Raw genomic sequence first — 17,990 nt, forward strand, 5'->3', positions numbered from 1 at the left:
AGGGACGGTGCTCAGAGGTGGATGGGGGGGATCCAAGGAACGGTGCTCAGAAGTGGGTAGGGGGCGGAACCAAGGGACGGTGCTCAGAGGTGGATAGGGGGGATCCAAGGAACGTTGCTCAGAGGTGGGTAGGGGGCGGAACCAAGGGACGGTGCTCAGAGGTGGATAGGGGGGGATCCAAGGAACGTTGCTCAGAGGTGGGTAGGGGGCGGAACCAAGGGACGGTGCTCAGAGTTGGGTAGGCGGAAGATCCAAGGGACGGTGCTCAGAGGTGGGTAGGGGGAGGAACCAAGAGGGTGACTCGAAAGGAGGAGTCTGCATCTATTTGTCTCTGGCTAAAACGCATTGCAGTGCATAGAGTTGCATATTATTATTATTATTCAGTATTTATATAGCTCCAACACTTGACAATATAAAGGGAGACAGTACAGTTACAATACAATTCAAGGGGGTTAGGTGGGCCCTGTCCATAAGAGCTTACAATCTAATAGATGTTTAAAGTGTTACTAAACCCACAACAGTAAAATCAGTCTGTATATGCAGTAAAGCATGCTTGTTATACTTACTGTGGAACCTCAGGGGTTAATCCTCCACAATGTGTACAAAGGCTGTTTGATCTTGTCTTCTCTGATCCTCCAATTCTTCCACTGTCCCCAATCCATCTCCTTATGGAACAAAGGCTAGGAGACAAGCTGCACATGCTCAGTTTGTATGCACTGTGATGGACTGTAGTAGCATTTGTTATATACAGTATTGCGGCGCTGTGTTCTTGCAGTACAGACGACTTTGTGTCTGCTGCTGAAATAAAAAAAAAGTGATTGGCTGGAGGGCTTTTCAACCATTTAGGAGAATCCTTACATTTTTTTATCAAAGAATACAAGGCTTCCTCTGATTGATCGAGGTGGAAAAAACGTGACATCATCTGCATGCCTTTCTTCCACCAATCAGAGGAAATCTTGTTAAGCCTAGTGAATGGGGGAGAATACTGCATCATGGCCACTAGATGGCGCTGACTATCATAGGAAATCTGTATGCTCCTCATCACCATCTAGTGCTGTAATGCAGAATTTTCACATTCAACTCAGCTCAGAATGAATGCGTATGTGGGTTTGATGGTCAAAAAGTTACGCAATTATTTTATTTTTTTTATAAAAACAACAGTGACAGAGGGCTGCTGGTTGAGCGCCAGAGTTCTATTAGCTAAATTTAAAAAATCATTACCATTAATAAAATGCCAAAAAGGGAAGAGAAAACAAAACTTCAAGGCAAATATTACAATAACTGTAATACACCCTGCGTGGTGTGAATGAAGAGGCGACTTCCTTTCATTTTACAGAGATTTCTTCTCACTTCCTCCTCTGTCTCCAGAACAGGAAGTGAAAATATCCATAATAGGTCACAGACTCTAAGTAATAAACTGACAGAATTTAACCATTTTCTTACCTGTCCAAAACAAAGAAAAACTGAGATAAAAAAAATATATATATATATATATACTTTAAATGAAATCTGCCCCTTACCATTGCAAACATCCAAAGATGATAAGAGACTGCAGACATACTACAGGAGATGGTCAGAGACTGCAGACATGATAAAGGAGATAAGAGACTGCAGACATACTACAGGAGATGGTCAGAGACTGCAGATATATTACAGGAGACAGTCAGAGACTGCAGACATGGTAAAGGAGATGGTCAGAGACTGCAGACATACTACAGGAGATGGTCAGAGACTGCAGACATGGTACAGGAGATGGTCAGAGACTGCAGACATATTACAGGAGATGGTCAGAGACTGCAGACATACTACAGGAGATGGTCAGAGACTGCAGACATACTACAGGAGATGGTCAGAGACTGCAGACATACTACAGGAGATGGTCAGAGACTGCAGACATACTACAGGAGATGGTCAGAGACTGCAGACATACTACAGGAGATGGTCAGAGACTGCAGACATACTACAGGAGACGCTCAGAGACTGCAGACATACTACAGGAGATGGTCAGAGACTGCAGACATACTACAGGAGACGCTCAGAGACTGCAGACATACTACAGGAGACGCTCAGAGACTGCAGACATATTACAGGAGATGGTCAGAGACTGCAGACATACCACAGGAGATGGTCAGAGACTGCAGACATACCACAGGAGACGGTCAGAGACTGCAGACATATTACAGGAGACGGTCAGAGACTGCAGACATACCACAGGAGATGGTCAGAGACTGCAGACATGATACAGGAGATGGTCAGGGACTGCAGACTTAATACAGGAGAAGGTCAGAGAGTGTAAAAATGTTACAAGAGACTGCTAGAGATTACAGCTATTCTGAACCCTTTACAAATCAATGCTTCCACATTTGTGTTTCCTCCAGCCCCCTGTAAAAAGACTCAGTGGGGTCGATTATAAAAGATCAAAGTAAAAAATAAAACACAAAAAGATGAAAGAGATGGCTGGCTCTGACAAAACGAGGACAGTATGAAAGAAATGAGCTACTAGAAGCCGGTCTAAATATATTTTCCATTCGATAGCCAGAGACTACTGCCAGCAGAGTCCCCGAAGGCTGCATCATAAGGAGTGTCTTCAATTTTTAGGCAATAGCCTAAAAATTGAAGGCAGCGTTTAATATATAAATTTGCACAAATTTTTTTAGTTATAATAATGAGTGTATTTATAGGACATGTGCAGCAGGATAAGTGAGACTACCTGCCTACACCACTGCTGTGATGGGAGACGAGAAATGACACCATAGCCTGGGAAAGAGGAACTGTAGCCGGAACAGATAACCACTGAAAACCAGAAGATAGTAAAAGACCCGCGGGTGACTTGGCAAGCGTTTTTTTACGCACGTGTCCACAGAATGCGCACTTCTCGCTTGTGGCGCCGTTCATTGTTAATGGCATCCCAAACGTGCGTTTTTCTGTGTCAAAACGCGTGAAGGGCAACACCCAAAAGAAGCGTAGGAGCTTCTTTGGCGCGTTTTGTCATGTGTAGGGCATCCCATTTCAAATAAAAGGGTTGTCCTATGTGTGCAGTGTGAAAAACGCGTGAAAACACACATCCATAGATTTTATCCGACCTGAGCAAACACTTAGCATCAGCCACCTCCATCCCGAAAAATCAGATATAGAGAAAGAATTGGGTTGGGATTATAACGGTGCCAATAGATAATAATAGAAACCATAAGTACTTAAAAAGTAAAATGTATTATAAACAGTTAGAAGAAAAGAGGTTTAAGCTTAAACTATGTAGAGGGTTCTTTACTGTAAGAGTGGCAAGGATGTGGAATTCCCTTCCACAGGCGGTGGTCTCAGCAGGGGGCATCGATAGATTCAAGAAACTATTAGATAAGCACCTGAACGACCACAACATACAGGGATATACAATGTAATACTGACATATCACACACATAGGTTGGACTTGATGGACTTTTTTCGACCTCACCTACTATGTAACTATGATTAAAAACCAATCAGATCAAATCATTGTGTTTCATGGTACATCTCCATTAGGTGGTCATACAAATGGGTTTCTGGTTATAAAGAGATTACATGTTCGTAATATATCCTGACATGTTTCGCCTAGTAAGCTTCATCAGGGGGTGACGAACCAACCATAAGACATGAAAGACACCAGAAAGCCCCCAGAGGGTCACCACCGAGACCAGGACCAACAATGAGAAGGGGCACCTTGCGGCCACAGAGAGACACCCAACGACCAGGTTAAAGAGAGGTGTTTAGAGTAAACACAGGGGGGCGCCTGCAGATAAAGCAATCTTATCTCCAAATGGATGGATTGATTGGTGCTTATAAAACACAAAGATCCTGCTTGCAGGTCGCCCTCAGTCTCTGTGAAAACGCACGTTCACGTGGCGCTAGGTTTGAACCTAGCCTTACGCAACATTTTTTTGTTTTAACCAATGGTGACAATTTTATGGTGATGTTTCTGATTGTCTTCTCCATGTCAATAGCTCCTTTTATTGCAGCCAGGTAATTTTTGGTTATTATGTTCTTCTTCTACAGAACTTTCCATTGCCGATCTCGGAGCGGTCAACACCCATTGTGCCAAAGACGACCAGAAAGAGGTAAGCAATGTTCCTGCTCACCTATCTAATCCCCGTAGTCCCCCTACACCGCCCACTCCTTGCTCCAGGCGAAGCTCTTTTGAAGTGCTTATTAGTCGAAATCCTTCAAACACAAGACGTCTCTAGATGAGAATCGGTGAAAGGACGGTAGACCCTCCCGAAGATGGGCAAGGTTTTTCGGCACCAACGTGAAGCACCTTTCCGTAGACGCCTTGACCTTAAATTGGCGCACGCTTAAAGCATCTCTTAGTTCTTGGACATCACCTCCTCCCAGGCCACCAGGGCGTCCTCTATTATTTATTTTACAATTGTCCAACTGATTCCAGAACAATCCTTATTTACCCTACGGGAAGGTCCGGTCATTATTAAAGCTACCATGGAAAGCATTAAAGCTGAATTCCGGGAACCAAAATAACTTCCATGAAGCCCTTTACCGGGCCAGAGAGGTTTAACCACTTCAGCTCCAGAAGGTTTTACCCCCTTTTTTGACCAGGCCAGTTATTGCTATTCGGCGCTGCGCTACTTTAACTGGAAATTGCGCGGTCATGCAACGCTGTACGCAAACAAAATGTATATCAATTTTTTCACACAAATAGAGCTTTCTTTTGGTGGTATTTAATCACCGCTGCGTTTTTTATGTTTTGCTATATAAACGAAAAAAGACTGAAAATTTTTATTTCTAAAAACGATATTTTTTACTTTCTGCTATAAAACATATCCAATAAAATAATGTAAAAAAATTGAATTTCTTCATAGAGAAGCACTTGTACTTCGCACCCTATTGTGTTTTTATCTGTCTGTCAATAAATCATTAACACAATTGATCAATCTCTTTGTCAGATCTCTGTTGGCGGTGACACCGGATCCTCGGAGCGGAGAGATGGCGCGCTGATATTCACCGAGCTGTCGGAGGTGTAAGTAGCCGGCCCTGAGCCAGGCATGCTGTGATTTCTGTTCTTTAAAGTCCATATTGTCTTGTCTGCTTTCTGTAGGTGGAAGCGTCTTCTTCCTCCTAAAGTCTAGACAAACCAATGACCAGAATCCTCTCCAGCAAAGGCAGTCATAGCAGACCACTCCCCGTCTCTAATATACAATTCAACACACAAAATCAGCTGCCTGTGGTGTTCCCATATGCAAAGAGGCATCACATTCTCTAGGAAATCACATCCTTCTTTTGAGGGGAACTATAGGGGTCTCTTTATTTAAAAAAAAAAAAAAAGGGGGGGGGGGAAGGCTGTCCAAATGTCTTAAACTATAACCAATGAGCACCGTAATTTGCCCAAAATGTTTATTTCCTATGATCGTCAACCCCATCTAGTGGCCATAATGCGGTATTTTCATACAGTATCTCACAAAAGTTAGTACACCCCTCACATTTTTTAAAATATTTTATTCTATCTATTCTATCTTTTCATGTGACAACACTGAAGAAATGACACTTTGCTACAATGTAATGTAGTGAGTGTACAGCTTGTATAAAGATAAATTTGCTGTCCCCTCAAAATAACCCAACACACAGCCATTAATGTCTAAACCGCTGGCAACAAAAGTGAACACACCCTTAAGTGAAAATGTCCAAATTGGGCCCAAATTGTCAATATTTTCCTCTAAGGAGCTTTGACCTGAACCCTTGGCCTCCTTTTTCCCTTTAAGACAACCCTTGCTTTGATACAGGACATTGGGGTAGAGGTACGGTATCTCACAAAAGTGAGTACACCCCTCACATTTTTGTAAATATTTTATTCTATCTTTTCATGTGACAACACTAAAGAAATTACTCTTTGCTACAATGTAAAGTAGTGAGTGTACAGCTTGTATAACAGTGTAAATTTGATGTCCCCTCAAAATAATTCAACACACAGCCATTAATGTCTAAACCGCTGGCAACAAAAGTGAGTACACCCCTAAGTGAAAGTGTCCAAACTGGGCCCAAAGTGTCAATATTTTGTGTGGCCACCATTATTTTCCAGCACTGCCTTAACCCTCTTGGGCATGGAGTTCACCAGAGCTTCACAGGTTGTCATTGGAGTCCTCTTCCACTCCTCCATGATGACATCACGGAGCTGGTGGATGTTAGAGACCTTGCGCTCCTCCACCTTCCGTTTGATCATGCCTCACAGATGCTCAATAGGGTTTAGGTCTAGAGACATGCTTGGCCAGTCCATCACCTTTACCCTCAGCTTCTTTAGCAAGGCAGTGGTCATCTTGGAGGTGTGTTTGGGGTCGTTATCATGTTGGAATACTGCCCTGCAGCCCAGTCTCCGAAGGGAGGGGATCATACTCTGCTTCAGTATGTCACAGTACATGTTGGCATTCATGGTTCCCTCAATGAACTGTAGCTCCCCAGTGCCGGCAGCACTCATGCAGCCCCAGACCATTAAAACTCCCACCACCATACTTGACTGTAGGCAAGACACACTTGTCTTTGTACTCCTCACCTGGTTGCCGCCACACACACTTACCACCATCTGAACCAAATAAGTTTATCTTGGTCTCATCAGACCACAGGACATGGTTCCAGTAATCCATGTCCTTAGTTTACTGGTCTTCAGCAAACTGTTTGCGGGCTTTCTTGTGCATCATCTTTAAAAGAGTCTTCCTTCTGAGACGACAGCCATGCAGACCAATTTGATGCAGCGTGCAGCGTATGGTCTGAGCACTGACAAGCTGACCCCCCACCCCTTCAACCTCTGCAGCAATGCTGGCAGCACTCATCTATTTCCCAAAGACGTCTGGATATGACACTGGGCACGTGCACTCAACTTCTTTGGTTGACCATGACGAGGCCTGTTCTGAGTGGAACCTGTCCTGTTAAACCGCTGTATGGTCTTGGCCACCGTGCTGCAGCTCAGTTTCAGGGTCTTGGCAATCTTCTTATAGCCTAGGCCAGTGATGGGGATTTTGGTACCACAGATGTTTTGGAACTACATTTCCCATAATGCTCAACTACACTGCAGAGTGCATGAGCATCATGGGAAATGTAGTTCCAAAACATCTGGGGTGCCAAGGTTTGCCATCACTGGCCTAGGCTATCTTTATGTAGAGCAACAATTCTTTTTGTCAGATCCTCAGAGAGTTCTTTGCCATGAGGTGCCATGTTGAACTTCCAGTGACCAGTATGAGAGAGTGAGAGCGATAACACCAAGTTTAACACACCTGCTCCCCATTTACACCTGAGACCTTGTAACACTAATGAGTCACATGAAAATGGCTAATTGGGCCCAATCTGAACATTTTCACTTAGGGGTGTACTCACTTTTGTTGCCAGCGCTTCAGACATTAATGGCTGTGTGTCGAGTTATTTTGAGGGGACAGCAAATTGACACTGTTATACAAGCTGTACACTCACTACTTTACATTGTAGCAAAGTGTCATTTCTTCAGTGTTGTCACATGAAAAGATATAATAAAATATTTACAAAAATGTGAGGGGTGTACTCACTTTTGTGAGATACTGTATATGAGCACCGTAATTTGCCCAAAATGTTTATTTCCTATGAACGTCAACCCCATCTAGTGGCCATAATGCGGTATTTTCATATATTCTAATTTTCATGCATAGGTATCCATTTACTGAGAAAATGAGCATTCCTCCTGTGCCCCCTTTACTTACAGTATAAGATCGATGGCCACTATAGCCTCTTTTCCCCCGGCCATTGGTCTTCTAACTGCTCTATTGCAGCAAGCGGTGATGAAATTTTGTCTGTTGCTCACTGTAGTCAGATGTCTAAGGACAGTAGAAGCATGAGAAAAATGGACACCACACAAGAGGAGATGGCAGCAGCCTCAGCTTACTCCATCAAAGCCACGCTCCAACGTGTTTCGCCCCACCCATGGGGCTTAATCATCCACGGGGTATAACACGTTGGGGCCCTGGCTTTCATGGAGTCAGCTAAGTCTGCTATCACCTCTTGGACGTATCAATTTCTATGGTGTGCTGTGTCCAGGATTCTTCTTATACAGGTACTTCTACTGTCTGCATAGAGTCAGACAGTAGAGACAGACTCTTTCACCTGCACCCACAGCAGGACCCACCGGATAGGGTTACGGACCCCAAACTTTTCCTTTGGTTCACAGGGAGGACTTAGCAGTCCCTGGCTTGTGTCCTGAACCGCCCATTGATACTGCCTCATTTGATTGAGCCCTCAGCTCATTTTATATGGAATCCCCCTTTAAATCCCCAGTAGACTATCCTGTTGGAGGAGGTTCTGGAAAGTCAGGCTAACTATTAACATTTTGTGTTTTCAGCTGTTGGCACAGAATTGCCAGTATGGGGGAAAAGGGTCCTACAGAAGGACCAAAGGTGAGATTGTTCCTCCTTGAGCACGGATGGTGGCTGGGCACTGCTGTCCATAATCAGTGGCGGGGCACCCTGAACATGATTCGCTTCATTAACCAATCAGGATTGTGGTTCTCTTTAGGGGGTGTCCGAATTTAACTCAATTCTGCGCTAATCGCTGGCTTTGTCTGCTTGCTGCTAATAATTTATGACCGCAGAGGATGTTTTGGGCAATTGAGCGCATCTACGCTGGGCTGTACATTGCGAGGTGCAAGGCGGTATGCACACCCACTAGGAGTGATGTCACACTGCCACCTGTTAAGAGTGATGTCGCATTGCCACCTGTTAAGAGTGATGTCGCATTGCCATCTATTAAGAGTGATGTCACATTGCCACCTGCTAGGAGTGATGTCACATTGCCACCTTTTAGGAGTGATGTCACACTGCCACCTGTTAGGAGTGATGTCACACTGCCACCTTTTAGGAGTGATGTCACATTGCTACCTGCTAGGAGTTATCTCATATTGCAGCCTGTTAGGAGTGATGTCACACTGCCACCTGCTGGAAGGAATGATGTCACACTTGCAACTTTTCACTTCTGTTCACAGAGCTGTGTCACTTTCATTGCCCTGTTTTGGTAGAACTGTCATTATTTTTAAGTTCTACGAAGGCAGGATAGCGGCACCTCCATTGGTCATCCATTTATTTTATTTGTTGATATGGTAGAGGCAAAAACTAAAACTGGCCATACACATTACATTTGGATTATGTGATCCCTGTGCTGCATTGCATCGCATATGTTGACGTTCTTATTAAGACCATTCCCTTTAAGTGGTTGTAAACCCTTCCATATACCCAGTGAAGTGACTGGCCTCCGATGATACACATAGGTGAAACTAATCCTCCTACATAAGTTGTACCGGTTTATCTACAGCCGTCTTTCCCCTACATCCATTCAAAGTGCAGAATTTACACCGGTTCTTTCAGCTCTGAAAAGCAAGGGGTGGAGAAGCTGAAGTTACATCAGTGAGGAGAGCTCTGAGAGATTATTGGAGGGAAGAGACACAGCTCCTTCACAAAGCACACAGGAACAGAGCTGAGGCTGTCAATCAGCTGGAGGTCCCTCCCGTCACCTTTTTTTCTCTTGGTGTCGGGAACGTTCATCAGAAGTGACTCGTGCTGATAGCAGAGGAAGGAGGCAGCAGACAGAAATGACGCTTAGTGCTCTGGATTGAGACAAGCACATAGAGGGATATGCTTTGTTTATATTTCATATCTGAGGCTTACAAACACTAATGCATACAATGTTTGGTGTTTTGTTTTTTTTTCTGGTTTGGGCTATTTGAATAGTGACCATTTAGTCCTTTCTTGGAACCCTGTTTGTTTGATCACATGTTCTGGAGGGTTTTAAATGGTCATCTTCCTTTGTGATGATGGAAAAATGGAGAATTATGTTGAGTAAAATGCAAAAACAGGTACAAAAAAAATGAATTCCCTTATCCATTTCTTTGTTGGTTGTCTGTTGACCTTCCATTAAAGTGACTCTGGAGCTTTCAAAAAGATTTAATCAAAGAAGTGCCTGCAAAAGAACTTAAGATCTACCACTGTCAAAGAATACTCTGCATCTGAAAGCCTTCCAGATGTGTTGGACGCCTGGTCTCCCGTGGAGTGCTGTGGTTTCTTCCACACTACTTTGTCCTGTAGAGCAGTGGTCATCAACCCTGTCCTCAGGGCCCACTAACAGGCCAGGTTTGCAAGATAACTGAAATGCATCACCGGTGATATCATTTGCTGCTCAGTGATTGCAGTATTCTAGTCTGCATCTCCCCAAGGTAATACTTAAAACCTGGCCTGTTAGTGGACCCTGAGGACAGGGTTGATGACCACTGGTGTAGAGACATTAGAGCCATCCATAGGGGAAAGTGCAGAGACATGCTGGGTCTTTGTTCAGTGGTAGTTCTGTAGCGTTCCCTCTGTAAGGGGCGGCTAGATTTTTGGGTCTTCTCTGACCCACACAGCCAGGCGACAGGAATTCTTCAAGAACCAGTCCAGGGTATTTTTGGGTTTGTGTTTTTTTTTTGTTAATTAGAGGAGGAACTTGGTTAGGGATGGGAAGGCATGGGATGCCTAGAACTGTGAAACTTGAATACAAACTTGAGGACTTGATACTGTCTCTTAATGTCACAATGATGTCCTCCCGTAGGTTTTATGGATCAGCTGACTCAATAACAAAAAGTCCCAACTGTTGAATGCAGGAGCTGCTTCATAAGGAAATGCTTATGCACTTGGCTGATTTTGGACCCAAGCTAGAGGCGTAGGATGGCTTTAATGGCTGTGAACTCCATACTGTCTCCTAGTTTCGGGCTAGCAGAGTATTGCATCTTGCTACCCCTCCTTTGTCCAAGTTTGGGGTGTGAAGATTGAAAGTTACTCACCCAGTCCCTCTTTGGTAATTCTGAATTCCAGGTGGCTGCTGCAGAGAATTCCTACTGAACAGGCCCAGCTCCTGACTGTCAGGGTAGCTCTAGCTAAGCCTCGCTGAGGCTGGAAAGGGGGTTTTCATATCTCTCTCTTTCCTTCTTCCACTAGCTTTTTCCTTATGTCCAGGGGCAGAGCCCCCCAGCACAGGGGTCCCCTCCAGGCAATTTGACCCTGGGATTGGAGGAGACTCCATAAATATTCAGGCATAGTCTCTGTTCCTCCACCCTATAAATTCTGGAATCATCAAGCCAGTTCTAGAAGCCAGGGCGGAGGTAATGGGGACTCAGCCTTTGGAGCTCTGAACAGCACAACCCAAACAATTAACTCTAGCTCCTCTGACTACAGAGGAGCTAAAACGAAATGTGCCTACTCTGTACACTGAGGGTACTACAGTTCTATAAGGATGCAATCACACTATTGTACTATGGTAATGTATTGTTGGTGCGATACGGCCATCCTGAATGGCATCCCAATGCACCTTCTGATTGCATTTCAGCCCTTTTAAGTTCAAGGGGGAGCGTGTTGGAAAGGTGGGCTGCTTTTTGAGCATGGGACCCTCTGATGTACGGCCAGCATGTGTCAGACCTTGGCTCTCACATGGAAGCAGCTCTGCGGTTTGATGCACCCCACTGAACGCTGCTCTAATCAACATCGCTATCACAACCTGAGCATTGTTAACCACTTAAGGACCGAGCCTCTTTCTGAGATTTGTTGTTTACAAGTTAAAAACAGGTTTTTTTTTGCTAGCAAATTACTTAGAACCCCCAAACTGAGGCTGCAATTCGCACAGGCTCGCCAAAATTGGACAACAGAAGGTTGGGAAAACGTTGGGTGGTCTGATGAGTCTCGATTTCAGTTGCGACATTCAGATAGTAAAGCATGGATCCATCCTGCCTTGTATCAACGGTTCAGGCTGGTGGTGGTGGTGTCATGGTGTGGGGGATATTTTCTTGGCACACTTTGGGCCCCTTTTGAGCCTCGTTAAAACGCCACGGTCTACCTGAGTATTGTTGCTGACCATGTCCATCCCTTTATGACTACAGTGTATCCATCTTCTGATGGCTCCTTCCAGCAGGATAATGCACCATGTCTCAAAGCTCAAACCATCTCACCACTGGACAATGAGGTCACTGTATTCCAATGGCCTCCACACTCACTAGATCTCCATCCAATAGAGCACCTTTGGGATGTGGTAGAATGGGGGATTCCCATCATGGATGTGCAGCCGACAAATCTTTGTGATGCTATCATTTCACTATGGACCAAAATCTCTGAGGAACGTTTCCAACACCTTGTTGAATCTATGCCACGAAGAATGAAGGCAAAAGTGGGTCCAACCCCGTACTAGCAAGGTGTACTGGTAAATGTATATCGCATCGCAATATACGCAGTGCTTTACATTCTATTAATTTGTATCAGCCCCTGCCCCCAGAACTTACAATCTAAGGTCACTATCTCGCAAACATGCGAGGGTTGACTTGGACAGGAGCCAGTTGACCTACCCGCATGTCTTTTGAGGTGTGTAAGGAAACCCACACACCGGGAGGACATGCAAACTCCGTGCAGATGGTGGCTTGGTTGGGATTTGAACCGGGGGACTCCAGTGCTAAAAGGCAGAATTGCTAAGTGGTATGTTTTTAAAATTGAATGAGGTTGTTTTTACTCACGCAACCCTTATTTATCACACTATTCAGAACGCCTCCAGCATAGTAGTTGTAAAGAATGACCTGTCACACCCTGTCCCTGACAGGTACCCATTCATCCTGGGGCCTCTTTCCCGGCTGAGAGAATGGCCTGACTGTAACCTCCCTTCAGTGTTCAGCATTCCAGGGATTTCAGCCTTCCTAAAGTCAGGTCATAAAAGCTGGTTTGTACCGTCCACCCACACATCGGATGACTATTCTGCAACCTCAGTGATGTTGTTGTGGACGGATCGGCTGCCCAGAGGTTTAACGGCGGACAGAAAGCGTTCCTTTTTTTAAAAAAAAGCTAACCATGTATTTTCACTTCCTATAGTATTAGTAACCCTAGGGTTCACACCTATGTGTTTTTTTTAGTGAGGTCTGCAGAAACGCAATACAGTGCGTTTGAGGCTTCATCTACACGTAGTCTACTTTGACCGCCGGCCATGGGGAAAATGCAAAATCATGTTGTGTTTTTGCCGCCGGTTTGTATTTTCCGACAGCAGGCGGTCAAAGCGTTCTTATCCTGAACACACTGCAAGTATATATTAGCTTGTGAGAATGAGGCCATCGCAGTGGCCGCCCCAGGCAATGTAGCAAGTAGGCAATGTAGCAAGTAGGCCCATATCTGGTTCCCAGGGAAAATGTGACACAAAAATACTCTGTAAGCTGAGAAGGATGTTTTGTCACCGTAATAGGATTATATTATTTCTGGTCCCTCCAATATACCGGGAAGGGGTGTAACTTATGGCTCAGCCTATGCATGGCTTCTCTTGCGGCACGGATGAAGTCTACGCCTCGCTGATGTTATTCCTTCTGCATTGATATTCATTACATGCCGCTTGCTTCAGCTGTGCGCGCAGATCGATCCGCGTTGTGTACATCTGCATTCATTGCCTGCATGCTGTGCCGATCCTTGCCAAGCAATATTTATGAATTTATTTTTCTGTTGAACAGTCAGGTGTTACTTGTATGTGTTTTACAGAACAGCGATCAGTATACCTGTCAAGCTTTTTTTTTTTTTTTTTTTTTATTCAGAATACTATGCCATTTTTAAGACATTCATTCATATTAATTATGATATTTTACAATTCTTGACATGACAAAATACAATAACAGTATTATTTTTCATAAAAGCTCCCCGTTCTATCAATACAAAGCTATCCTTCAGCTCCAGCCCAGTGATTTTGCCTAGGCTGGGATGATGTCACCAGTCTGCTGCAGGTCGGTAAAAGCATTTCCTAAGTCACCTCTCACCCAATGATCACTCGCTGTTCATTGTAAATTTAAAGCATTACTAAACTCAAGAACAAAAAATGCAATATATTACAGTTTATAATCATCAAATGTGGTGGCTGCATTAGTTAGCTTCAGGCTAAAAACATTTTTAGCAAGTACAAATCTTGGCAGAAATGCAGTCTTTGTCACCTCCTGTGAGCTGCACTGAAAAATATCCTCCTAACCTAGTTATCACCCCCCCCCCCCCCCCCCCCCCGTGTAATGAAGATGAAGAGATATGGACATGTTTGTAATCCATATCAGGAGAACATCCTAGGGTGACATCGGGAGAACATCTTAGGGCGATTTTGGGAGAACATCCGAGGGGGACATCGGGAGAACATCCTGGGGTTACACGGGGAAAACATCCTAGGGTGACATGAGAACATCCTAGGGTGACATGAGAACATCCTAGGGTGACATTGGGAGAACATCCTAGGGTGACATTGGGAGAACATCCTGGGTGACATTGGGAGAACATCCTAGGGTTACATGGGGAGAACATCCTAGGGTTACATGGGGAAAACATCCTAGGGGGACATCGGGAGAACATCCTAGGGTTACACGGGGGAAAACATCCTAGGGTGACATGAGAACATCCTAGGGTGACATTGGGAGAACATCCGAGGGGGGCATCGGGAGAACATCCTAGGGTTACATGGGGAGAACATCCTAGGGTTACATGGGGAGAATATCCTAGGGTTACATGGGGAAAACATCCTAGGGGGACATCGGGAGAACATCCTAGGGTTACACGGGGAAAACATCCTAGGGTGACATTGGGAGAACATCCGAGGGGGGCATCGGGAGAACATCCTAGGGTTACATGGGGAGAACATCCTAGGGTTACATGGGGAGAATATCCTAGGGTTACATGGGGAAAACATCCTAGGGGGACATCGGGAGAACATCCTAGGGTTACACGGGGAAAACATCCTAGGGTGACATTGGGAGAACATCCGAGGGGGGCATCGGGAGAACATCCTAGGGTTACATGGGGAGAACATCCTAGGGTTACATGAGGAGAACATCCTAGGGTGACATCGAGAGAACATCCTAGGGTGACATTGAGAGAACATCCTAGGGTGACATTGAGAGAACATCCTAGGGTGACATTGAGAGAACATCCTAGGATGACATCGAGAGAACATCCTAGGGTGACATCGGGAGAACATCCTAGGGTGACATCGGGAGAACATCCTAGGGCTACATGGGGAAAACATCCTAGGGTAACATCGAGAGAACATCCTAGGGCAGTGATTCTCAACCTTTCTAGTGCTGTGACCCCTTGATATAATTTCCCAAGTTGTGGGGACCCCTAACAATAAAATTAATTTTGTAGCGTGGGTTGTCAGCACTCAAGGTAAGACAAGTCATTTGCACCAATAACCCACGGATATTTAGCACTTCCTGAGTCCCTTCCACTCGTACAGTATTGAAACCCCTTATGGTACATTTTATGATGTACCACTCTTTCTCTTTGTTCTCCTTTCCTTCCCTTTTATCTCTCTCTATCCTAATTTCTTGTTTTTTTTTCCCCCTATCCCTCTCTCTGGCCTTCTTTCTTGTTCTTTCGCTTATTCTTTCTCTCCCTTTTTCTTTATCCCTCCCCTCTTTTCCTTTCCCTTCCATGTATTCTCTATTTTTATTCCTTCTCATTCTCCTTGGTGGGGGGGAATGGGATGAGTGGCAGGGCTGGCAGTTAGTTGGGATGAGTTCCAGTGCTGGTGGGGGGTGGGATCAGTGGCAATGCTGGGGGGAGTTCTGATCAGCCAAATTGGGTGCTCTTGATCAAGGTCATCTGCTGATCTGAGAACTGTAGTGGGGACCTTTAATGGCAACTATAATCGCAGGTAGTTTTACTCACTGTGTCTCCGACTTTGTGGTATCTCGCAGCAGTGACATTTATGCAGAAATCAGGAGATGGGGTCTCCTTTAGCCCCTCCCACTTCACATTCCTCACCAGTCAGCTGACCTCTAGTCTCTGCCCCCCAGCCATGCCGTGAACTGAATGGGCGGCTGCGAAGAGGCTGAGTGGGCGGCCGTGGGCTCCAGGAACAGCCCTGCTGAGCGGCCACGAAAAGGATGGGAGAGTGGTGTGGGATTCAGGAACAGCCCAGGATTCGGGGACCCCTGACAAATCGTCATTCGACCCCCAGGTTGAGAACCACTGTCCTAGGGCGACATCAGAACATCCTAGGGCGACATCGAGAGAACATCCTAGGGGGACATCGAGAGAACATCCTAGGGGGACATCGGGAGAACATCCTAGGGGAACATCGGGAGAACATCCTAGGGCGACATCAGAACATCCTAGGGCGACATCAGAACATCCCAGGGGGACATCGGGAGAACATCCTAGGGCGACATCAGAACATCCTGGGGGGACATCAGAACATCCTAGGGGGACATCAGAACAGCCTAGGGGGACATCAGAACATCCTAAGGGGACATCAGAACATCCTAAGGGGACATCAGAACATCCTAAGGGCGACATCAGAACATCCTAGGGCGACATCAGAACATCCTAGGGCGACATCAGAACATCCTAGGGGGACATCAGGACATCCTTGGGGGACATCCGGAGAACATCCTTGGGGACATCGGGAGAACGTCCTAGGAGGACATCGGGAGAACGTCCTAGGGCGACATCGGGAGAACGTCCTAGGGCGACATCGGGAGAACGTCCTAGGGCGACATCGGGAGAACGTCCTAGGGCGACATCGGGAGAACGTCCTAGGGCGACATCGGGAGAACAGCCTAAAGTGATGACCATAGCTCCCTCCGTAGATACCATGCAGGATGGATGTAGCCATCCATGGACAGGAAGCATGTTATTTGCAGAATCACCAGGTACAAATGAAGCAAAAACAGTTGAAAAAAAGAAAAACAAATGCAGCCATCACACCAGGGACTAGTAAGCTACAATGTATTACATTTTTGGATTGGGGTTTAGATGCACTTTAAAACAAGTTACAAGCTGACAGGCTGCAACAGGGGCTGATCTGTGTCAGACATTTGTGAACACCAAACAGGAGTTGGTGGTGGAATGGTACAATGCGATTTTTGTATTCAACCCGGCTTTATAGAAGAACAGAAAAAGACTAAGATCTGGATAAATAAAGAAAGAAAGAAAGAAGGTAAAGCAGAAAATAGTAAAGGTTAAAGGGGAAAAAGAAAGGGGGGTGGCACAGAGTCTGATTTTATTTGTCTGAATCCAACCAGCTCTAAATGCTGACCATTTGCAGCTCTTAGTCGAGGCGTTCACATATCAGCCCCTTCCCTCTGACTATCACTTTTACAAATACTTTATTACTTTCGAACTGTCACATTCGTTCACAGAAGGTAAACAGGCAGTCACTGAAGAAGTAGGTATTTTAAAACCCCCAAAACATGTTGGCAAGTTACATCGTCATATAAATAGTTTTCATATACTACATTGTCCCCTGCCTTTTCAATGATGCTCCATGTTTCTCCTCCTTCCATTAGATTAGTGGTCTCCAAACTACTGCTTGTGGGCCAGATGCGGCCCATTGCTTCCTTTATCTTGTTCTTGGTACACTATTCCTCTCTCTGATACCAATGATGGGGAACCATTCCTCCCATTGACACAATGATCGATGGGGTACTATTATTTCCATGGACTCCAACGTTGAAACACTATTTTTACCACTAATATCAACAATTGTCACTATTCCCACTTTCAATACCAATAGAATGTTCATATACCACATTGGCCTGCCCTGCTGCCATTTCTTAGATGTGGACCATCACTTGCCTTTATACTGTTATTGGGACACTATTATTCCCACTGATATGGAGCAGTATTCTTTGCACTGACGCCAACCATGGGGCACTATTCCTCCTACTGACCCCAACGATGGGGCACTATTCCTCCTACTGACCCCAACGATGGGGCACTATTCCTCCTACTGACCCCAACGATGGGGCACTATTCCTCCCACTGACCCCAACTATGAGGTACCATTACTTCCGCTGACAACAATGATAGGGCACTTTTCCTCCTACTTACCCCGACAATGGGGCACTATTTTCCTACTGACCCCAATGATGGGGCACTATTCCTCCTGCTGACCCCAATGATGGGGCACTATTCCTCCTGCTGACCCCAATGAAGGGGCACTATTCCTCCTGCTGACTCCAATGATAGGGCACTATTCTT

At 45.3% G+C, this 17,990-nt stretch overlaps 1 protein-coding gene across 3 annotated transcripts in view; it reads left to right on the forward strand.

Moving 5' to 3' along the window:
* Positions 1–17,990, forward strand: part of LOC141117013 (death-associated protein kinase 2-like) — a 147,660-nt gene that overhangs the window by 71,990 nt on the left and 57,680 nt on the right. For 2 of the 3 annotated variants that reach the window (XM_073609579.1, XM_073609580.1), the window contains 3 exons: positions 4,027–4,088; positions 4,929–5,002; positions 8,336–8,390. In XM_073609579.1, coding sequence (XP_073465680.1) covers positions 8,358–8,390 — 33 coding nt within the window. In that variant the 5' untranslated portion in view covers positions 4,027–4,088; positions 4,929–5,002; positions 8,336–8,357. The remainder of the gene's footprint in view (positions 1–4,026; positions 4,089–4,928; positions 5,003–8,335; positions 8,391–17,990) is intronic. The other variant, XM_073609581.1, reaches the window with a different exon arrangement.

Source organism: Aquarana catesbeiana, linkage group LG13 (assembly GCF_042186555.1).
Source record: "Aquarana catesbeiana isolate 2022-GZ linkage group LG13, ASM4218655v1, whole genome shotgun sequence".
NCBI lineage: Eukaryota > Metazoa > Chordata > Amphibia > Anura > Ranidae > Aquarana > Aquarana catesbeiana.